Below are 20642 nucleotides of genomic sequence, written 5' to 3' on the forward strand. Positions count from 1 at the left end.
GGCTGAGATGGAGATTGTATGGAGACTGGAGAGACTTTTGCTGGGCTGTCAAGATTCAAGGACTTTGCTCGACCATAGAACCATGACATGATGCCAAACCAATAGCAATACCAATTCACTTTCAACATCCCACGAACAAAAACCTTGAAACATACCCATTGCTGCTACCTACTCCACCCTTCCCACTACCCCCTCTAGTACGGAATCCCATTCGTAATCAACTGAAACCGGTCATACGTCCCCGTACTATAACTACTCGCACTCTTCTGAATCAACCCACGCATGTAATCCGCGGCCTCTCTCTCCGTGCGATCCAACACAAACCGATCCCTAAAATTCTTGATCGTCTCAGGCTTGAAGCATGGCAACCCGCTATCCAGCATCAACTCGACGATATGGCACAGGTGATCGCAGTGCTGTCTGCTGGCCAAAAACGCCTTAATCGTGAGCTCCTCAAACCAGCGGTACGGCTGCGATGTGGTACTCCCACCCATGACAGCGATCATCTCAGCGGTGAGTTTGAACGGGGCGCGCTCGAATTTAATCCCACCCGGAGCGATATCGAAGCAGAACCCAAAGTCGATATGAATAATATGTCCCCCATCATCAATCATGATATTCCCGTTATGCCGGTCCTTGAACTGCAGCAGGAAACTAATGACGCTGTACGCGGCCATGCTTTTCACGAAATTGGACCGCGCTTCTTGGAACCGGATGCTATCTTCGTTGCCGTAGCGGCTGACGAAGTAGTCGTCGAGCCGGTTGACAGCCTCGCGGCCCAGCATGTCGCGGCTGATGGAGTTGGGAAGCACGTCGATGACGCCGCAGCCCGGTGCGGTGGCGGTCACGCGGTACGGGAAGACCCAGACGTCGAGGCCGATGGTGTTGAAGATACCGCGGAAGGCGGCGATCATTTGGAGCGCGAGGACGTCTTGGCGGCAGTCATCACCAACTTTGAAGATGGCGGACAGCCAGGTTTCGTAGGTGTTGGTTGTTGCGGGGAGACCGGAGCGCGGCTCGTCTTCGATGTCTTCAATGAGGCCTGTGTCAGGCTTGTTCTTGCGGATGCGGAATGTGGCCATGAAGGGTGTCTTTGCGTGTGATTGCAGTGGCTTGCCGGAGTTGCGGTCGATGCCGATGACTTGACCGTCAGGGTTACTGGGGAGGTAGACGCCAACTTCTACTTCAATCTTGCGTAACTCTTCTGCAATCTTTTGCTTCTTGACTTCCTTGGGCTCGTGTAGAACTGATCGCAGTGTACCGGATATGCCAGTAACTTCGTTAAAGAAGGCGAACTCGCGCTCGTAGAACTCGTGGTCTTCTTTCGAGAAGCTGGATTCCAGGCTGGTCATGACCTTATCCAGGGTAGGCTTGACAGGATCAGGCTGGTGAAGGTCAGTACAGGGCATCTTGAAGATAATCTAGGAAACTTACTACTTCCGAGGCTTCGTCTTTGTAAGCATTCGCCTTCATGTTCCAGATGATCTGATGGGCAAACAGCTGAGAGAACTTGGCCGTCTCAATGATGTACCTCTCAACGTAGCCAAGAACATCGTAGCGAAGCGTCTGGACGATCTGGTAGACGTAGAAAAACATGACGTCTACCGAATGGCTTTCGAGTGCTCGCATTGCATACTGAATGATGAACGGATGGTTGCCATAAGCGGGCATGAACAGTGTTACCGCCGTAATGGGGTTCAAAGGAGCCCAGTACAACAGGTACTTCAACTGGAAGGAGACGTCACCAGGCAATTGGTTGCTCAGCATGACCTCCAGAGCATCTGGTTCGTTCAGAACCTTGTGAGGGAAGTTGAGCACCTGGAAGCGGACCTCGCTTTGCAAGCGCGGCGACTGGAAGCGCTTGAGTAGCTGAACAGCAATGGCCGGGTTCTCTGCCCACGCTGTCTTGACGTGGGCCAAGATTGCAGCGTCTGGCAGTCCGTTCCTAGCACCTCCGCCAAAGTGGTGCTTCTTTCCGTTGTCCAGAGGGAACAGCCAGACATTCAGACGCGTTTGTTCACTGGAGATGAGCAAGGAGAGCAGGTCCTGTTTAGCCTTGACTTGTCTCGATGCCGATTCCGCTACAGTAGCCATCCTTCCAAGAGCCTCAAGGTGAACCTGTACATCTGACAGAACTTGGGTCTCTGCTTTGATCTGCAAACGGTTGCCCCCGAATGACCATTGTGGCGCGTGAGCAAACCATGCCAGGGCTGCAGTCAGGAGACGGTCCATGAGACGCCATTTAGCGGTCGATGAGAGGGTCGTGCTATGGCGAACAATGCGCAACGCGAGCAGGATGACGTGGAAATAAGCCTCCCTAGCCAAAGGTTGAGAGCATCCTGCACTCATGGCATCGAGCGTAATGTGGATTAAGCGAACGTACACACGCTCAAAGTCTGACTTGCTGAGTCGAGAGGCACTGAAATGACTCGAGAGGAACTGCACGAGGCGGAAGTGCGGTGCGATGAGATTGTAGATGTGTTGTTGATGCTTAGCCAAAGCTTCTTTGTCAGTAGCAGCAAACTCTTGCTTGCCGTAGAAGGGATCCGGGTGTCTTGAATCGTTAGCCGTTTGCGCTGATTCCAACAGATGTAAACATACCTTAGTGAAGGACTGAAGAGACCCCTTCGCTTGCGCACCGTGCCCTCAAAATTCTCGGCGATTGCGACCAGAACACTAGACTCCATACGAGGGTTCTCTTTAATGACACTCATCCACAGGGAGATACCCAGCTTGATTGACTGCTTTGAGAATACTGCGAAGGGAATGCCGACTAAGTGATGAACGACCGGTGACTGGTCCCTCTTGACTCGACACAGTAGCGCAGCCGCTCGTCGAAGTATGTCCCGGATCTCAGCAATAGTGACATGCTTGTGATGCAGCGTACGCTGTTCGAGGTCAACAAGAAGCTTAGTAGCGTCTTGGATGCTGCGAGACAAGTATGTTGGCACAGGACCGGTGGAGTTTCCGCCGTTGAGCCACTCCTCCTGTTGGTCGTTGCTACCCTCGAGGAACTTGTACTCTTGCCTCGTAGTGTACTGCGCGATGAAGTCGGATGCGGTATTGATGTTGATGCCCTGACGTTCAATCGCACCAAGACGCTGATCGTTGGCAGGGATGACAGAGCCCATCTCCAGGGCAAATGATCGACCCAGAGAGACATGACCGTACGATGTCTCATCATCGAATTCTGATAAGTACGTCTGGAGAAGTCCCTTGATGTCAAGAGGAGCTGCTTCAATGACTCCCTTAACCCACGAGGTAGCGCGCTTGTGCAATGTCTCCAGAGTCGCTCGGCGGAACAGATAGTCGTCTGACAGCTCTACGGTAATATCTGACTTCTTCGAGGTAAAGGTTGACTCCCAGGTGTACTCATCAGTCTCGCCCTCGAGACAGCTGTACCACATAATCGAAAGGAGCTCAAGGAGAGCAAAGAGAGCACTCTTTTGACACAAAGTTGATGGAACTTCTCTGATGATAATATCAGCACATGCAGCTGCAGCTTGCTGAACGCGAGCAATACGGTGACAGCAGGCTGCGAAGATTTGTGCGAGCTGCTGTGCAAGGTATGGTGTGGAGAAGGTGTGGTGGTGCCCAGAAAGCGTCTTGGCCAAATATGTCCTCACGGCCACTAGGGTGATCGCAGACATACAGTTGCCGACCGCGCCGGTCCGCAGTTTGGGATCCAAGAAATACGCAAGCGCTTTCGTGCAGTCGCCTGTGCTGGCTCGCAATTCTTCTACCAGGTATGCTGTATTCAAGAACACTGCTTCGGGATACGTAAGCGGCTTGGTGTCCGCCTCGCACGACGGTAGAAGCTTGACCAGGCGTCGCTTTTGCTCAGCCGTATGTTCTGGAGACTTGCCACGGCGCAACACCGTGTTCAACTCAATGTCGCTTTCCGATAGCATTGGACGCTCTTCGGCGATGAGAGGCTTGCTGAAGCGAGCAAGTGTTCGAAGCTCCTCGATGTACTGCCTTCCAAGATCCGAGTTGGTGTCAAAACCGTGAACAACAATGTTGAACCAAGCGTCTCGCTGTAAATTGACAATCGTTTCGTCTAGCTCGATGGAATCAGCTCGTTGAGCATTGCGGGCGAGAAGCGTGGCTAACGGCTTCAACATTTGAGCGATCTCCTGGGACGCCAATTCGGTATCTCTTAAGTGTTTGTGGGAAGTCTCTTGTGCATCGCCCTTGCTGACGATTGTGTCTAGTAGATGAGTGAGATAAACTTCGAAAGCCTCGTCCTCAGATACCACTTTCGAGATGTTCAGGCGCGCATTCATGACCTAGACAGGTATTAGCAAATATCGATCCGACAATGAGATGAAATACTTACAGCGTCCAGAGTGACAACGTCGTCCTTGACAAGTGCATCATGACACAGCGTCGAGTAAAGCTTGAGCAGCGATCTGAACTCTGCTGGAGGCGTGTGAATACCAAGCAGTGCTGCATCGGTGATGATCTTGACGTCGACGACCTTGCTTGCCCTCCCGATCTTCTGTACAAGCATTGACAAAGCCAACGCCGTAATCTTTTCATCTTTACACTTGCTCGCCACAGACACTACAGTGTCCACAATAGTTGTGTGCACATGATGCGGTTCCTCGACATCACTTGGGGTGAGCGATATTGTGCTGCCATTCGATTGATGCGCATAGATCCCCGGAGTGCGCAATATATTGCCAGTACCATTGAGCGACGGTGATGCAGATGTGGCACCAGCAGTAGTAGGTCCGGCGCTGATAACATTCCCAAGGCTATACAAGGTTGTGATGACAGCATCTTGGGGGAGCAGACTCAGAACAGCTGCGAGAGAATCCGCTGCAACAGACGAGGTTCGGTGATCGAAGTTAGCTTGAACAATAAGCCTTGGGAGCGAGCGGCCCAAAGTCGATGCAGTAGACGGAGATACTTTCGCCAGGATGGCCATAGACTTCAATGCTGTGGATGCTAGGTCGTGGTCCGCACTCTGTGTGGGGTCGTTAAGCACAGCGTCGAGCCAGGTCAGCAAGACATCGTCGTCGGCGATATCTTCATCGTACACGGTACAACATAGATAGGTCGTGATGATCTTGGCCTTGACCGAAGAAGCCTGTCGCTGCTGCCACGCAGACCCTACTCTTTGCAGGTAATCCACATCGTTTTCCAGGCCGTTCATCTCGTCGACTGCGATCCCAGTCAAACCTTCGGCGAGGGCATCCTCGGATTTGTCCCCAGCTGCACGATTCTTGTTGTATGATGCTCGCAGGTGGTCTAGTATGGACTCGAGAGTGTTGCGTGACGGCGTCTCGACAAGCAGCGATGCAGACGTTACAACGACTTTTAGGAATGAATCGTGCAGGATCATAGCACCCAGTGGTCGTCCAATAGCTGCATAGTGTTTCGTGTAGCGTTTCCATTCTCTCAAGCGGTGTTGATGTGAGCGCGCATTACGCGCAATCGACAGAGCGGTTTCGAAAGCAAGGAAGAATTGTTCGGAGAGCGCTGCCTTGACTTCCTGGACGAATTGAAGCCGCTCGTAAGCGTTCCAAAACCTTGCGTGCTCGGCAGCAGCATCAAGAAAGCCTAACAGCGACAAGCTGTGTATGATGACCTGCGAAAGCTCTCCGTCTGCAGCAAAATCGAATCTCTCGTCAGCATCATCCAACTGAACCGCCGAGAGCTCAGCAGCCGTAGCTGTCCATCCTTGCACGTAGCTTGCTAGTGTGTTCGTGACATTTGATCGCAACTGGTCATGGCGGGCACCGAGCTGCAGGATAGCAGAGGTCAGATTGTAGGAGAGGACTTCGTATGGAGAAGGCTCAATTTCTCGGAGACTCGGCGACGGCAGTAATACCTGGACGTATATGCTCGGTAGATAGGTAGCGAGACGGTCGAGGAGCGGTGCGGCGACGTCTATGGATTCGACATATGGTGCGGCTTTGCACAGAGCCAGAATTGCTTCCAGCTCTGTGATCTTGACGCCACTAGCCCCAGTGGTGGTTTCGGAGGTACTCGAGCATCTTTTGTATAATCTTTCGAAGTCATTGTTGGGCGAAGTCGTAGTCGGCGATTGCGCGGAAAGGCGGGCAAGCTTCTCGAGCGCATTGCCTCGAATTGTGCGCCTATAATTTGCGATCAGCCGTAAGGTTCTCTCTACAAGCCAAAGAAACGTACGCCATACTGCCGGCTTCTTCGAGACGTTGCACGACAATTTGCGCGTAGCAATAAGCAATGGTACCTTTCTTCGACGGGTGACGAAATGTCCGGTGAGCGATTCAAGGATCAGGGTCCAGCGGTGTGGCTCCTGCTGATTGGCGCACTTCAACCATACAACATTGCACTTTCTTTCCTCACTAGGACATCAGTCGGCGAGGATAGAACTGGAGGGAACGTGTTCCAGCTGTAAATTGTAGTGCTGTCGAATAACGACTTGGGTCTGCAATTGATGGGTGCTTCCTACATATTGTCGTGACCGAGGGTACATCTTCGACATCTTTGAGTAACCCATTCGGTGCGAGACATCACCATTCTCACCGTTCTATAGTAGTGACAAGAGACCGTGATGTCGCTTCGGATACACTGCGTGCTTGGCAACGTTGCTTCAAACTCCGTGGAGCCATTACCGCTAAGTATTCCGACGGAACAAGGTCGTGACGCAGGCCATCCAATGGTAGGATTTCTCTTTACTTACAGCAAAACCACCAGCCTAGAAGTGCAGCACTAATCACCATCGAAGAACCTCTAGTGGAACCTCGAACCCGACAGCATGGAGCCACAGCAAACTCCACGACTTACTCCGCGCATCCATCATGCCTCAGACATCCGCGCAGACTCCAATCTGGCTGCAAGTCTAACAGCCTTTGTCAATAAAGGCTATCGATACATGTCTCCAGCCAACAAAGAACGGTGGGAACATGATCTGAGTGATCGACTGTCCTCCCCGGACTCGATCCATCAAGCTTTAGGCGACGATGGCCTCTTCGCTGTGGTCAATGACCCGGCTACGCAACGACCGGTGGCTTGTGCAGCGACAAAGAGATGGAAGGCTGACCTTAAGGGTTTTGCAGAGGCAAGAGAAACGGGGTGGGAGATCAAGACAGTCACGACGCACATTGGTTGGATGAAGAGGGGGCTCGCAGGATATTGTGTGGATGCTTTGATCGATGAGCTCGCGAGACAGGAGAGGTTGAAGCGTGGAGACGAGACCACAGCATCACATGAGCCTTTGAATATATGGATCCAAGCTGTCGAGTGCTTGAATGGAGCATTCTGGATGAAGAGGGGTGGTTGACTGATGCGATCGTACGACAACCCCGTTGGACACTGGGGCTCGAAGTACGGCTACCGCCTACTAGTCCTGCTGCGAGAAATTGACGTCGACAAACGGTTGTCAAGGCTGCGTGATATCGACGCATGATCTGAGGAAGGCGTGACTGAGGCTCCATGCGGGAATACGCAACTAGGTTGGACGTAACTGCCATCAACCCCACATTCGCGTGACTAGCCTACAGCAACCCTCGCAGGCCTCCCACAGTCTGTACTTTGCCACTCCCCAGAGGTGACGTTCAAGAGGAAGCCTCATATTCCACACCCACGGCCGGTCCAGATTCGTTGCCTAAGCCACCGTAACAATCAGAAGCACTCGCGCGTGTCGACTTACAGATCATCACATGACGTCCTCCGGTCTCACAGACAGAATTCTGTGTCTGGTTGCACTTACAGGCCTTGTTCCCACACAAGCGGTCAGTGATATCGCTGACAGTACCTGCTGTGGGGCCATTGTCATGCGCACTATTAGGCCGCTGCAGCTCTGAATTTACCTGATCGAGAGTGGGCTGGGAGTACACGGAAGGGAGCATTTGAAACCGGATGTGGGCAACCGATAACAGGTTCGTGGAATTCATCACAGCAACCGTTCATTCGCTCTGGCCAATGTCTGGACCAAGTAGTAATTCAGCGTTCTTTCTCACTCCATCTGCATCTCGATGTTAGGTCGAGCAGTCGGGTCCTCCACCGATCTAACGTAGCTGCACTTTTCGAGGTGACACCACGCTTACCGACACGGAACATTGCACGAGCTGCATGCGTGCAGGGATGTTTGTTTGCCAGGCACAGGCTGAGCGCCTCAGCCTCGCAGGCCGAACGACCATCAAAAGCTGAAAGTGGATGTTGCTGCATACGAATACTACGAGATGACCTACAAATCCACACCGCCGCCTTATTTGGTGCTACGTTTCGGCCGTTTTGGGCTTGTTGAGAGCATGTCAAATGTCGTACAACTGCCCTGTCAAGAGTCGCATCCCGGATTTCTCCAATATACATAAGGTGAGGATGAACTCATGTTCTTCACTGTTCTTTGCTTCTAAGTCAAGTCTTTCCGATCTTCCGTATTGCGTTAGAAATGACATTCACAATGAGCCACTGGGATCGATCGCGGCATCGTCGAGAGCGCAGATACCATGCTGGTTATCCTCCACTCGGGTTCTATGACGGCTACGATGGATACGGCAAAGATATCGAAGACCCGTGCCGGTACGATCGCATATCCGTGGCAAGACCCAGACGCCGAGGACCCACATGTTATGACTGGTGCCCATTATGTGTCGGTGACTACCGAGAGCCTGTAGGTCGATCAATCTGACAGCATGAGACATGATTGACATGACTTGCAGTATGAGCTTCTGCGCCGCTACGACCCGCTCATGGAACTGATGGAAGAGATACATGACTGCTGGATCGCGATGGAGACGGGTCAGTTCATCGCTCAAGATGCAGCAGACAGGATCGAGGAGGCATCCAAGATGGTCAACCGCATGTTTGGCTATGACCCTACCTACAAGCAATTTTCAGCACTGATGAAGCAACTCGCACGCGATGTACAACTTATGCCAGGTAATGCTATCGTTCCGTATCATTTGCGGCCAAGGCGTCGCCGGTCATTCTTTGCATAGATCTTCGGGGCGCATTACGGCTACATTTTTATTCTTCTGTATAAAATCAATCAACCAATCTCAGCAAATATCAACGAATCTTCTAGCATGGACAAATTGGTCCTTCCGCGCTAACACCCAGGAGCAGTCTTGACGATAAGAACAATACAAGCCCTGACAAACAATCCAAACAGAAATGTTATGACGCTTCTAGATTCCTTGCTCTTGGTCCCAACTTTGGGGCTCCGAGCGAACCTTAGTCCCTGCCCTACACTTCCTTGCTAGCATTAACCTCTTGGTTTGTTCTGTCTTCTCTGTAATCGAAGCAAACTCTGCTTCGGTAGAGGTGTTTTGCTGTAGCTGGGCAAGGATGTAGAAAGCCTATAAGATGACAGTATAGCTGAAGCTACATCAACGTGATGTTATTTACCGTATCAGCTTGCCAATCGGGCTCGGGGATTTGATGTACTTTTTCGTCTTGAAGTGTTGTTGCGGACTTGTCATGCTACTGAAGTCAACAGAAATCAATGCAAAGAATCGAATGCTCTTACAATCTCATACTCTTCCTTCCCATCCAGACTAGGACTTGAAACAGAAGAACCCGATAACTCTTCTTCTTCAGTCCCTTCGTGGTCCAAGTCACAGACATCCCCATTCCTACCGCTATACTCCGCTGCATCTGACAAGTTCTCTTCGTCAAAGCCATAGTGACCAAAGTCGCTCGACTCGAAGCTGTCTTCTGTTAGGTCGATGAAACAAGGGTCACTCGAGGATGTAGAAGGCGGAGGCGAGATGTGCTCCCAATCTTCGTTGAGCACTTGGAGGGTGAGGGTAAGGGTGTTCATGTTTGTAATTATGGGGATTTTACCTGAATAGGAGTTCGAGTAAGCATGTGAGAACCAGAAAGAAACGTTAGAAAACGTAATTTTTTGTTCTCTTCGAAACATTCATGCTATGTATATTGGATAGTTGACTGAGAGAGAGTACCGTGGTTGAGAATGAAGCGAACCAGATACTGAAAGGCCATACATGGTCAAGGAAAATCAACACAGACAATGCATTAACTTCAGGCTATGAAATAAGGCAATATGAGACTACTCGAAGCCTGCATATGCGCCGTGTCTAGGTACACCTTCTGCGTGCGTGGTGTTACTCGGTCATCAACGAACTCTGCCAATGCATAACTGATGCCTACGATAGTCACAACGTTCGCCCTTATACACGCAGCATCCGTTCATTGTAGCCCCCAAACAAGACTATGATGTATGCAAAACCGTTCCTAGATAAGATGTTGGTGGTCGTCGTAGTGGAAGGGGGATGACGGTGAAGGTGGACCCCGCACTCCTCTTTCTGATTGGCTAGCGCTATCGATGGGGATTTTGAACTTTTGGCTTGGCGCATCCCACCATGGGCAGGCGCAACCCTCGACACAAAGCCCAAATCACGTTCAGCGCTCGACGACCCCGCCCGCCCACTCCTCCAGGCATATTCCTACACGTCAAACACGATGCCGGGCCCCAAGAACACGCTCCTGATCGAGGGTTCCTTCGAGGAGCTTACCGACGAGTTCGCACAATACATCGACACGCTCAAAAAATCCCAGGGCGACGAGAGCTCGAACATCCAGCAGGAGAGCGCGGACCTGCTAAAGGAGAACAAGAAGGATGAGGTGCTTAAGAAGCTGGTCGTCGGTGCGCAAGCGCTGAACCAGGCGCCTGAGAAGGGTATGCGAGAGACAGCTATGAGAGTGTAGGGCGGGGCTAACACGATGGTGAACAGAGTTCATAGCAGCATACAACCTGCTGATCCACCTGGTAAACCAGTCGCCTAACGTGTCCATGTTCTTGCCCAAGATCTGCCAGAACCTGAGCAGCCCCGTCACCTCCTCGCCCGCTAACGGCAGCGGCCTCGCCCTTTCGATTCTCAGCACAATCTTCAACATTCTTCCCGCGGACAGCGAAGTACGCTACCACGTTCTGCTCGCCATCCTCCGCGTCATCCGCGCTACAACGAACTTCGAGTACCTGCGCCCACAGCTGAAGCAGCTGGACAGCTGGTTACAGACATGGGAGGTCGAGGAGGAGGAGCAGCGCAAGCTGTACCTCGCAGTCAGCGACTCGGCTGCTGCTGCCGGTGAGGACGAGCAGGCATACACATACCTCCTTCGCGCGCTCCGAACATTCCCCTCCGAGGAGGTCTCGTCCCCAGAGGCCCAGGAGCTGTCTCTCCGCGCACTCAAGTCCGCACTCACCCACCCCAGCCACTTCGACTTCCAGGACCTCACCGACCTCGACTCGATCCAGGCCCTCCGCAACTCCGAACCCGTCTACTTCCAGCTGCTCGAGATCTTCAACTCCGACGTGGTAGACGACTTCAACGACTTCAAGGACGAGCACGATGGCTGGATCGAGAAGTCCGGTCTCGACAACGCTGCTCTCAACCGCAAGATCCGCCTCCTCACACTCGCCTCGATCGCCGCATCGTCAGGCCAGCAAAGGTCGCTTCCTTACGAGAAGATCGCAAAGGCGCTGCAGGTCCCCAGCGAAGACGTCGAGATGTGGGTCATCGACGTGATCCGCGCCGGCCTCGTCGAGGGCAAGCTCAGCCAGCTCAACCAGACATTCCTGATCCACCGCTCCACATACCGCGTTTTCGGCGAGAACCAGTGGAGAGAGGTCGCGAGCAGGCTCGACATGTGGAGGAATAGCTTGGTCGGCGTTCTTGAGGTTATTCAGCAGGAGAAGCAGAGGTTTATCCAGGAGAAGGAGGACGAGGCCAACAAGGCCGACCAGAAGGCTGAGATGGCGACAAGGTTCAAGGGCCGAGGGGGCCAGCAGCAGAAGCAGCCCAGGGCTCCTATTGACGAGGATGCCGATTAGATGTAGATAGGGGCGTTGGAGATGTACTGCTTTCGTTTGTTTCGACATGTCACGACAAAAGGAGTAGGGATTTGAGCGCATGCATCACGGCTCTCTTTCTGGGTAATGGATGAATGAGCAGCCCTCGTGCTGCATATAGGCAATGCGATACAGATACTTCATACAAGGTCCTGGAGCACATAGATCCGCTATGACGCTACTTGCTTAGGATTGATGCTGTCTGTATATCTATGCACCTCAAGCCTACCATCCATTCTGTGTGATCTATGCGGTCTGGACGAACTTCAAGCTAATCGGCTCAACGCCCCACGCCTTGATCTTCTCCTGCACATCCTGGTACACCTTGCTTGGCTCCTGGACAGCGTCGACCTTGACAACACGCCCCTGCTTCTCGAACTCGTCGACCACAGGCATGCTGGTATCGACGAAGGTCTTAAAGCGCTTCTTGATGGACTCGATATTGTCGTCGGCACGACCAGATGTCTCGCCACGGCGCAAAAGACGCTCGAGCATGACCTCCTCAGATGCGTCGAAGAAGAGAGTGAACTTGGAGGGGACGACGGAGCGCTCGAAAGCGTGGGCCTGGTCGAGTTTGCGGGGAAAGCCTGCTGTTGAGTTAGCCCTACTGTTCCTCTACATAGTTATATGGACAACGTACCATCGATAAGGAACAAACTCTTGTTCTCAGTCTCCATAGCCTTCTTCATCGCATTCTCCAGCAATTGAATCGTAACCTCCATAGGCACAATCGTGCCCTCCTTGATGTACGTCTTGATCATCTCGCCAAACTCGCTCCCGGGACGGTCCTGCTCTTCGCGCAGCAAATCGCCTGCACTGAGGTGCTTGAAGCCATAGTCCGAGACAAGCTTCGTGCACTGCGTTCCCTTGCCCGCACCCGGGCCACCAAGGACAAAGATCACAGTGATACTGTCCGGCGACCAGAGAGGGCTGGTGCGCGTGGAGGCGCCAAGGTTCTCAATTGCTGGCATCGTGGAAGGTAGAGGTGGTGTTTAGTGGGGTACGGGGTTGTTGGCTCGAGGCGTTGCTGGCTTCGAACTTGGGGAGTGGCCGGCGATGGGTCCAACAGGCTTGTACTGGCCCTCGCGCTGGTCAACGATCTTCTTGAAGAGAAAGGTGCCTGTGCCAAAGATGGCGAGAATGGGCCAGACTTTCAGGGGGGACTTGCTCTTAGGAGCACTGATGTGGGTCGGAGGTTCGTTGGGGCCTGTGGGGTCGCCGGGCTGGCGGCGGTAGAAGCGTGGGGTGCTAGTGCTGAACTGGCGGGTAGCTGTGGGCAGAGCGAGACGGGCGGTGCGAGTCTTGAGGGTGTTGAGTGTAGTAGACATGGTCGGTGTGGGAGTGGGTATGACGATGCGGCATGCAGGTGTTGTGCAGCGGCGTTATTTCGCTAGCGTGGGGCATGTGCTGCAGGGCCAATGGCGGTCAGACGCTCCTCACCTTCCTCACCTCTGCGTGAACGAGGTGAAGAAGGTGCAAATTTGCGTCTTTCTGCGTGATTCTGCTCTTGACCGAGCTTTGATGCTTCTCTGCTAACAGACAGCTGCCTACTCAAAACTACAGCGAGACCCCCGTAGCCTACTCGATGCTGCTGACCCAAGGTTTCAACTATGGCTCGCAATCTCTTAATGAACGCTTCCAGAGCACAAGGTGACTCACCTCGACAAGTAACTGACTGGCGTGAAGCTCCTCGGTCTCAGCTCATCTCTCGAATCTACTAACCTCAAGACAGGATTCAGCTCCACCATAGACCCCAAGACCTCACTCTTCGCGCGCGCTCAACCAAGAGTGGCATTCCCAAAGACGAAGGAGGCACGAGGCTTCCTTGCTCTTCCTGGAGAGGTCAGAAACCGTATCTACCAATACTACTTCCAGGACACCTATCGCTGCGAGCTCGTAGGAGAGGGCTGTGATTTCACCACTGCCGCACCAAAGACCATCAAGTTACTGTCAAACACCAGGACGACCAAACCACGTCGCGAGATGGATCGGGGTAGCTCTACACTTGACAACCCACTGATAGTACGTTTCCCACGCCTCCGTCGTTCCAACAGGACATACAGCACTGGTCCACGTGTGTACAGAGGTTGGCTCAATCCGCACGGTGCCTTGATCCTTGTTTGCAAGCAGGTACATGTAGAGACTCTGCCACTGCTCTACCAACGAATAACTTTCGTGTTCGAAGCGCCTCGTCGTATCACCAACTTTATCCTCAGGGTTCCAAAGCAGAATCACGGCAATGTCACGAAGCTACACCTACACTACGCCACTTACGGAAGCCCTTCAGCTGCGTGTCACGTTGTTTGGCAGGAAAAACACATCGAGAGCTGGACTCACGCGTGCAAAGTAGCGTCTAAGAGCCTCGCTTGCTTGCGAGAGCTTGAGGTCGATGTATGGATCAACGAAGACGCTCCGAAGTTCAACCTTCGTCAGAAATGGCTCCAGCCGCTGTTGAAATTCCGCCGATTGACCCGCGACAACCTCCAAGGATCGACAGGTAGCAAGTCGCTTCTCCAGAAGCCACATACCCTCGATTCAGTCAGGATTAGAGTCAAAACCCGCCTCTGGGCGCACAACTTTGAAATGAACATACGCCTGGCAAAAGCTTGCAAGCATCTGCATCGTCTTTACGGTCAGGGCATCAGCAGTGCTATACTCGGAGCGAAGGAAGAGGAGGCTATGGCTAAGTTCAACAACGCATGGAATAACAAATACAGGATCTGGCAACATCACTTGGGCTTTGCGAGGACAGGCTGGTGAGCGTCAAGCCCATCAGCAACCAGTTCAACGGCTCAAGGATATGTAGAGGCGGTGGCGTAGGTTTAAATCTACAGCGGATGTCGTCAGATGAATGTATTGCATTTGAAATATGTTTTCGTGTGTACATATGCCTCGACATCAGGTTGCACACTACCGCATTATTAAATCTGAATTTGTTTCCTGTCGATAATGCAGAATTAGCAGCCACACTCCGGCAGACGCCAGTCTTCTTCATACTCCAACGTATCGCACCCTGCTCGACAACCACGTCCTCCGTCCTTCTCGGCTCCAAAGCCTAATTGTGACGCCAGCGCTTTGATTCTCTCTCACTTACAGCTGGCTAACCTTGTTTCCAATAGTTTTCTCACAGGCTGGATACTTACCTCGTCACAAATAAGCAAAATCTCCTTTAGAGCTGTAAAATGCGACACAAAAGCCACTATGCGTGTGCCACCATATGAGACAATCATGTCATGAGAGACCCACCGGTCCGCGATGAAACGCCCTTCGTAGCAAGGAACAAGAACTATACGGTTCCTTGTTCGAGAGGTCTTCCATTGTGTTGTGCGTTGTCTCGCTATTGATAGTGCATGTATGGTTGCTGGATGCAATTTTGGGCTTCCGCATAGAATTGACGGCATGTGAGGAGTAGGTCGAGGTCGTTTGACCTGGGAATGTTCGTGAGCCGAACGAACTTGTAAGAACTGTTTGATGTGGTTTCCATTTGGACTGGCTGCCACAGGTAACCGTATGTTATCAATCGTAGCTCTGCTGGAGGTGACAAGAGTGAGCAGAAAGCGTCTGGCGTCATTGTTGATATCCGGCGGTGTTGTTAGAAGTTTCTTGGAGGAGCCCTGGAGGAGAAGGCGGTTGTCGTTGCCTGCCACGCCGGATAAAACCTCACCTCAGTCGTTTCGACGATATTCAGACAACTACATATCCGTCACACAACCTGCTTTTTTCACCAGATCAGCGCTTCTAAGGACATTCCAACGCACACTACGAATCGCTGCTTTCCCGCATTGCAGCATCTCTCCGACAAGAAGGTAGCTCCGTCCGATATCTAGAGCACACGCGTTCCCACCCGCAATGATGCCACAGCAAGCCTTAAGAACAAAAACATCATAGAGTGATGCAAAGCAATATAGCATCACATCCTAGCTTTGGAATGGGAACATCACGAACCTGATACGCGTTGCACGCTGCGCCTTCGCTCCACTCTTATCTGTCACTGCCTCCTTCACCTGCTCGCGCCTTCGCTTGCAGAGGCACTAACACATAGATCATCAACACTACGCGCCCAACACCACTTTCAGCCTACCACGCATTCATAAAACCTTACCAGTTCCTTCGGACAAGTCTACACCAACTACAATGGCCTCACTCCCTTCTCGCCGCGGACACGCCGCCATAGGCGCTATCATCAGCGACATGGAACCTTACCTCCCGCCTGACACCATCGATCGCCCAGGGTACAAGCATTGCCGGACTACATACGGACTTCTAACAACTACCTATAAGCGCGTTGAGAATTCTGATGCACCAGAAAAGGTATACAAGGAGCTGCAGCAACTCGAGAACGAACTCCGCCGCCGCCTCCACAACCTGAATGCCTCCAAGGGCGTCCCAGTCAAGATGACCCAGTTCCTGGACGAGCTCAGAGCCGCCCTTGAGCATGCCATGTCTGAGGGCGTGAACGCCAACTTTTTGATCCAGGGTATGGCCGATCTCCTGGACGAGAAACCGGAAACCCAGCCTGCACCAAAACCGGAGCGGGTCCTTATGATGCCAGACACGAAGTACAAGAAGGTCAAGGCCGAGCTTGCGGAAGCGAACAAGAAAATTCAGAAGCTGAATGAGGAAAACAACTCTCTGATCCTGTACATCAGGAAGTTGGAGGCGGAGCGCGTACGGCGCACGTGAGTTTAGTGCACGCAGGGAGACCAAGAGTCCCCACTGACGTCCTAACTAAGGCTTCATACTTCAAAGGAAGCCAACTACGACGACTGCAAAGGGCACAGTTCCGATTGAGTGGTGGCAGCTTTCACTACATAAGCCACACATCGCATCGGTGCAGTATAGGGACACAGAAGTTCTAGTAATCGAGGAAGAGAGGCTGCTGCAATGTACTGTTTATTTCAAGCTAAGTGTTGAGACTTTCCTTCGTCTTGCAATGACCGGATCTTCAAGTTGGTAGATGTCAATTCGTTGTGAATGGCTGTTGGCCGCTCGATCTCACCTTCACCTCGACTTTTCGCAGCCACATGATGACCGTCTTATTATCATTATTATCTCTTCAGTCGCTGCGCAACAGCTTCCACTCAACTCTCCCGCGCCTCTCAATCTGCACTTCGCTCCTTCTTGACGCGCAGTAACTACCGCGCAATCTCGTAGTACTTGGTACGCCACGAGCTCCCGCCGTACATGAGCACTACTAACCTCTGCACAGTATGATCGCGTGATTTTTGCGCTCTCGTGCGACAGCTGGCAGTTGACTAGACTCAAATCTCACTCTGGCACCAGCGACTTCGCCCAAGGATTGATCAGCTTTGAGCCTCTCCGAAGGGTTCGGATATATCATGTCGCTCAACAAGCGCAATGGCCTCTACGCAATGCCCAGCCATCACCTACACGGCGCAAAGCCCGCGCCGCGCCCAACGTTTAACAGCATGGACTTTGCAGCTGATGAAGCTGAGCTACCGAACGCCCATGGTGGCCCGATTCAGCCAGTGGAAGACGGCAACAGTGTCAACACACCACAAGAGAAAGAAGACAAGAAGAAAAAGAGGAAGCAGTCCATGTCTGCGCAAGATGTGCAACAGACAAACAGCCGTACGCCAGCAGCTTCCACTCCACTGATCAAGGTGACACCAGCCACTGCTAGCACCAAAGGTAAGAAGGAGAAGAAGAGCCAGGAAGAGAATGCTATCCAACCTGACAAGAAGCGCAAGTGTGAGAGCGAAGGTCACGTCGACACTCCCCCCAGTCTGCGCAAGCCGCCCAGCAGAGGAGGATTCGTCGTTGGCGCAGATATGCTCCGGAACGTTCAATCTTCTATCAAGGCCGCTGGCGAAGTCTTCGGCAACTCGAGAGCAACAGCCCAGCCTACAGAAGAGCCATCGACGAAGAAGACAAAGAAGGACAAGACGAGTCGTAAGAGCAATGACACGGTGGATTTCGACCGCATAGCGAAGGAGACTCGCTCTATCAACAAGAAAGCTAAGAAAGAGAAGAAGGCGAAGCGAAAAAGCACTGGCGATCTCCAACCTCGTCCGCCAACGGCAGTTCCGGTTCCTGTTCCATCTCCTCGGATCTTCTCGTCACCTCCCAGGAAGACACCGGTACCACTTCCCGTGAATGCTTTTTCACGTGCTGTCAATGCCTCAAAGGTGGACAGAGTTGGCCGCAGAGACTCGCGCCTTCTCGTACTGGAGACACCGCCCTCGCAGCTTCCAAAGACGCCAGCCACCCTTCCCGACTCACCTATCCCATTCAAACTCACCGATGCCACGAAGACAAAAGGATCTAAGAAGTCAAAGAAAGTGGTCGACCTGTCACCACCGATGCCCTTTGTGGATGAAGCACCCTCGTCTGCACCTCCAGTACTGAAGAAGAACCATAGACTTGAGCTCAAGCCAGACGGTCGAGTGTCGCTGACTACCTCGAACTTGATAAGGTACACGACCACGACGCAGCCGCTGAGCGACAAGCCCAGATCCAAGCCACTCTCTCGAGCAGCATCTGTCGCAGCCTCCACTGCTGGATCAACAACATCCGGCGGAACAACGCCCAGCATCAAAGAGCTGTTTGCTCGCGTTGGCAAACCGTACTCTCGATCCGGTGCCGAAATCGACCCCTTCGTAGTCCCCGAAGCAAAAAAGAAAGTCATTCGCGAGTCTCACGAAGAGGCCAACACCAAGGAGTTCAACGAGAGATGCCGAGTGGTCCAGAAGGCAGTCAACTTCTCCGACGAACGCGAATACCTTTCTTCCGCCCTCTCTTGGCGCAACGATAATGACGCCCGAGGCCCTCTCCCCTGTCTAGGCATCAAGGCAAGCGGCTGCAACACCAAGCGCGAGCAAGTCTTGCGTCTTAGCCGTGAAGACCCAAGCAACCTACTCAAAGTCCTCGTCACCACCGAAGCCAACCAGGCGGCCCTAGAAGACGCAAAGCAGCGCGCCGCAGCCGCAGAATCCTTCCTCGCCATGGCGGTCGCAGCCCGTGTGCCCGTTCCGATTGGAAAGTTAGAGGGCGTGTGGAAGCTCTTCTGCCCCGCGTACTCTGACACGCACGTCGACAAGTACGGCTACGGCCAGCGCACACTGTCCATCTTCTCCATCGCCGGCTTCAAAGACACGCACTCGTACACTGCGCGCCTCAGCATCCCGCCCCGCTCCATGCTGTACTCGATTCTTTCCTTCTCGGTCCCGCCGCACGCGAGCTTCCGCAGCACAACGGTCAAGACGAGCGCTGAGGGGTACAAAATGGATATCGTGTTTCTGGGGAACGGGTATTTGCTGCTCAGGGTCGATGTGAGCTTGCTGCTTAGTGGGAAGGAGATGCAGACGAACGAGGGGAAGAGCGTGGCTATGGAGTTTGTGGGCGTGCATCAGAGTGCGGTGGTGTGGAGGGAGAGGGAGGATGAGTTGGAGGTAGTGGGCAAGAGGCTGTTTGCGAAGTACGATGGGGAGGCCTAGGGCGGTGTGAACACTGTATGGTTTGGCTCCTCTCCTGGTTTTGAGGATGGGGTGATGTACGCAACTGGGTACAAGGGTTGCAAGATGGGCGAGGGGTGGGAACGTGCGTCCGTTGTGGAAAGGATTGGCACTTGTTCGTGATTGGCACTTGTTCGTGCTTGGCACTTGTTCGTGCTTGGCACTTGTTCGTGCTTGGCACTTGTTCGTGCTTGGAAGTCGTCGTTGTAGTTCTGGCTGAAGCTGGCCCGTCATCGATGGTCATGGGACTTGAGGGGTGCTGCGTACCTTGGACATCAAGGCTGGCGATCGAACCGCCAGCATATGGTACATTGCCAAGTACATCGTCTCTTATGATACAGAATGTGAACATCGTCTCTTGTGATACAGGACCCAAGCATGCCTCTACCGCGCCTTCTCCTTGTTCTCCGCCGCCCTCCTCTTCGCCCTGACCTCTGCCCTCCGCCTCTCACCGCCGTCGACCTTGTGTCCTCTCCTCTCCTCCCACATAGCCTCCTGCAGTCGTATCCTCGCCCTCAGCCCCTCACTGCCCTTCACCGGCTCGACGTAGCTGCCCTTGATCGTCTTGGCGCCCTTGACCAGCACTCCGTTGACAGCGCGTAGCGTGTCGACAGGCCCAGACGGCGTCTCGCCAGACGGAACGTTCACAACGACTCTCCTCGTGCCGGGGTTGTGTGTCGCCGTCGCCGCCGCCGAGCGCGGGCTGATGGTGTTCCCGAGATCCGGGTTCGGCGCAACGGGCGCCTCGACGACGGTGAGTTCAGCGACGCCGTCAGAAACGTGCTGGCAGTCTCCTCCAATGCCGTACTCGCCGTTGCGGAACTTCTCCCGCCAGTGCAGCAGGTAGCGGCGTGAGCGTGCGGGCTCGACGCCGAGTTCCTTCAGTTGCGGGGAGGTGAGCGTGAACAGGGCTTCCCAGGAGGGGATCTTGCCGGCGTGTGCGGAGAGGCCGCGGCCGATAGCGGTCAGGAAGGCGGCGTGGTCGGGGATGAAGGGCGTTGCTTTGGGGACGGGGCGCATGGGGATCGAGTGCTGCAGGTTGCGCACGCATGTTTTGGGGATGGAGACGGCGGCCGCCGAGGCATTGAGGAGCGGGCGTCTGAGTAGCATGGCGGCGGCGGCGGCGGCGGCGGCGGGAGCGAGTGTATGGGCGTAGCGGTTGAGAGCGCTGAAAGCGTTGATAGCGTTGATAGCGTTGATAGCGCTGACCTGATGCCGACGCGCTGTCGTGGAACTTTTCGGCCGGAGGAGCCAAGCCCCGGACATGGCCGTGCACACCTCCGCGCGACATCGCCATCACCGCCCCGCCAGCCCCCTCACACCCCAATCCACGCCCGGCAGTAGTAGAGAGTCTC

General features: G+C 53.5%; 10 protein-coding genes across 10 annotated transcripts; 6 read left to right on the forward strand and 4 right to left on the reverse strand.

The window, feature by feature from the left end:
- Window positions 1–10: 10 nt before the first annotated feature.
- BU25DRAFT_408112 (uncharacterized protein) lies at window positions 11–6195 on the reverse strand. The gene is made up of 5 exons (XM_033705724.1): window positions 6160–6195; window positions 4340–6107; window positions 2602–4289; window positions 1435–2554; window positions 11–1385 (listed from the first exon to the last, which is right to left on the reverse strand). The coding sequence occupies exons 1-5, from the start codon at window positions 6162–6164 to the stop codon at window positions 195–197; spliced, it is 5772 nt and encodes a 1923-aa protein (XP_033565026.1). The 5' UTR covers window positions 6165–6195; the 3' UTR covers window positions 11–194.
- A 278-nt stretch (window positions 6196–6473) lies between these two features.
- On the forward strand, window positions 6474–7393 carry BU25DRAFT_408114 (uncharacterized protein). The gene has a single exon (XM_033705725.1). It carries the CDS (start codon window positions 6752–6754, stop codon window positions 7274–7276), a length of 525 nt encoding a protein of 174 aa, XP_033565027.1. The 5' UTR covers window positions 6474–6751; the 3' UTR covers window positions 7277–7393.
- Window positions 7394–8398: 1005 nt separating this feature from the next.
- On the forward strand, window positions 8399–8936 carry BU25DRAFT_455900 (uncharacterized protein; the record flags this gene model as incomplete). The annotated part of the gene is made up of 2 exons (XM_033709972.1): window positions 8399–8608; window positions 8658–8936. The coding sequence occupies 2 exons, from the start codon at window positions 8399–8401 to the stop codon at window positions 8934–8936; spliced, it is 489 nt and encodes a 162-aa protein (XP_033565028.1).
- A 189-nt stretch (window positions 8937–9125) lies between these two features.
- BU25DRAFT_455901 (uncharacterized protein) lies at window positions 9126–9760 on the reverse strand (the record flags this gene model as incomplete). Its single annotated transcript, XM_033709973.1, has 3 exons — window positions 9126–9296; window positions 9346–9420; window positions 9467–9760. The coding sequence occupies 3 exons, from the start codon at window positions 9758–9760 to the stop codon at window positions 9126–9128; spliced, it is 540 nt and encodes a 179-aa protein (XP_033565029.1).
- A 662-nt stretch (window positions 9761–10422) lies between these two features.
- On the forward strand, window positions 10423–11794 carry BU25DRAFT_488967 (eukaryotic translation initiation factor 3 subunit M; the record flags this gene model as incomplete). The annotated part of the gene is made up of 2 exons (XM_033711386.1): window positions 10423–10639; window positions 10695–11794. 2 exons carry the CDS (start codon window positions 10423–10425, stop codon window positions 11792–11794), a joined length of 1317 nt encoding a protein of 438 aa, XP_033565030.1.
- Window positions 11651–13156, reverse strand: BU25DRAFT_408117 (UMP-CMP kinase-like protein). The gene is made up of 2 exons (XM_033705726.1): window positions 12453–13156; window positions 11651–12399 (listed from the first exon to the last, which is right to left on the reverse strand). The coding sequence occupies exons 1-2, from the start codon at window positions 12781–12783 to the stop codon at window positions 12059–12061; spliced, it is 672 nt and encodes a 223-aa protein (XP_033565031.1). The 5' UTR covers window positions 12784–13156; the 3' UTR covers window positions 11651–12058.
- BU25DRAFT_438033 (uncharacterized protein) lies at window positions 12944–14657 on the forward strand (the record flags this gene model as incomplete). The annotated part of the gene is made up of 2 exons (XM_033709041.1): window positions 12944–13007; window positions 13563–14657. The coding sequence occupies 2 exons, from the start codon at window positions 12944–12946 to the stop codon at window positions 14570–14572; spliced, it is 1074 nt and encodes a 357-aa protein (XP_033565032.1). The 3' UTR covers window positions 14573–14657.
- A 1289-nt stretch (window positions 14658–15946) lies between these two features.
- Window positions 15947–16495, forward strand: BU25DRAFT_334795 (uncharacterized protein; the record flags this gene model as incomplete). The annotated part of the gene is made up of 1 exon (XM_033702550.1): window positions 15947–16495. One exon carries the CDS (start codon window positions 15947–15949, stop codon window positions 16493–16495), a length of 549 nt encoding a protein of 182 aa, XP_033565033.1.
- A 255-nt stretch (window positions 16496–16750) lies between these two features.
- On the forward strand, window positions 16751–19467 carry BU25DRAFT_249172 (uncharacterized protein). Its single transcript, XM_033701605.1, has one exon. The coding sequence runs from the start codon at window positions 17152–17154 to the stop codon at window positions 19267–19269; it is 2118 nt and encodes a 705-aa protein (XP_033565034.1). The 5' UTR covers window positions 16751–17151; the 3' UTR covers window positions 19270–19467.
- BU25DRAFT_483654 (uncharacterized protein) lies at window positions 19468–20397 on the reverse strand (the record flags this gene model as incomplete). The annotated part of the gene is made up of 1 exon (XM_033711176.1): window positions 19468–20397. One exon carries the CDS (start codon window positions 20395–20397, stop codon window positions 19672–19674), a length of 726 nt encoding a protein of 241 aa, XP_033565035.1. The 3' UTR covers window positions 19468–19671.
- Between the last annotated feature and the right edge of the window lie 245 nt (window positions 20398–20642).

This window comes from Macroventuria anomochaeta, assembly GCF_010093625.1.
Source record: "Macroventuria anomochaeta strain CBS 525.71 unplaced genomic scaffold BU25scaffold_6, whole genome shotgun sequence".
Taxonomy (NCBI): domain Eukaryota; kingdom Fungi; phylum Ascomycota; class Dothideomycetes; order Pleosporales; family Didymellaceae; genus Macroventuria; species Macroventuria anomochaeta.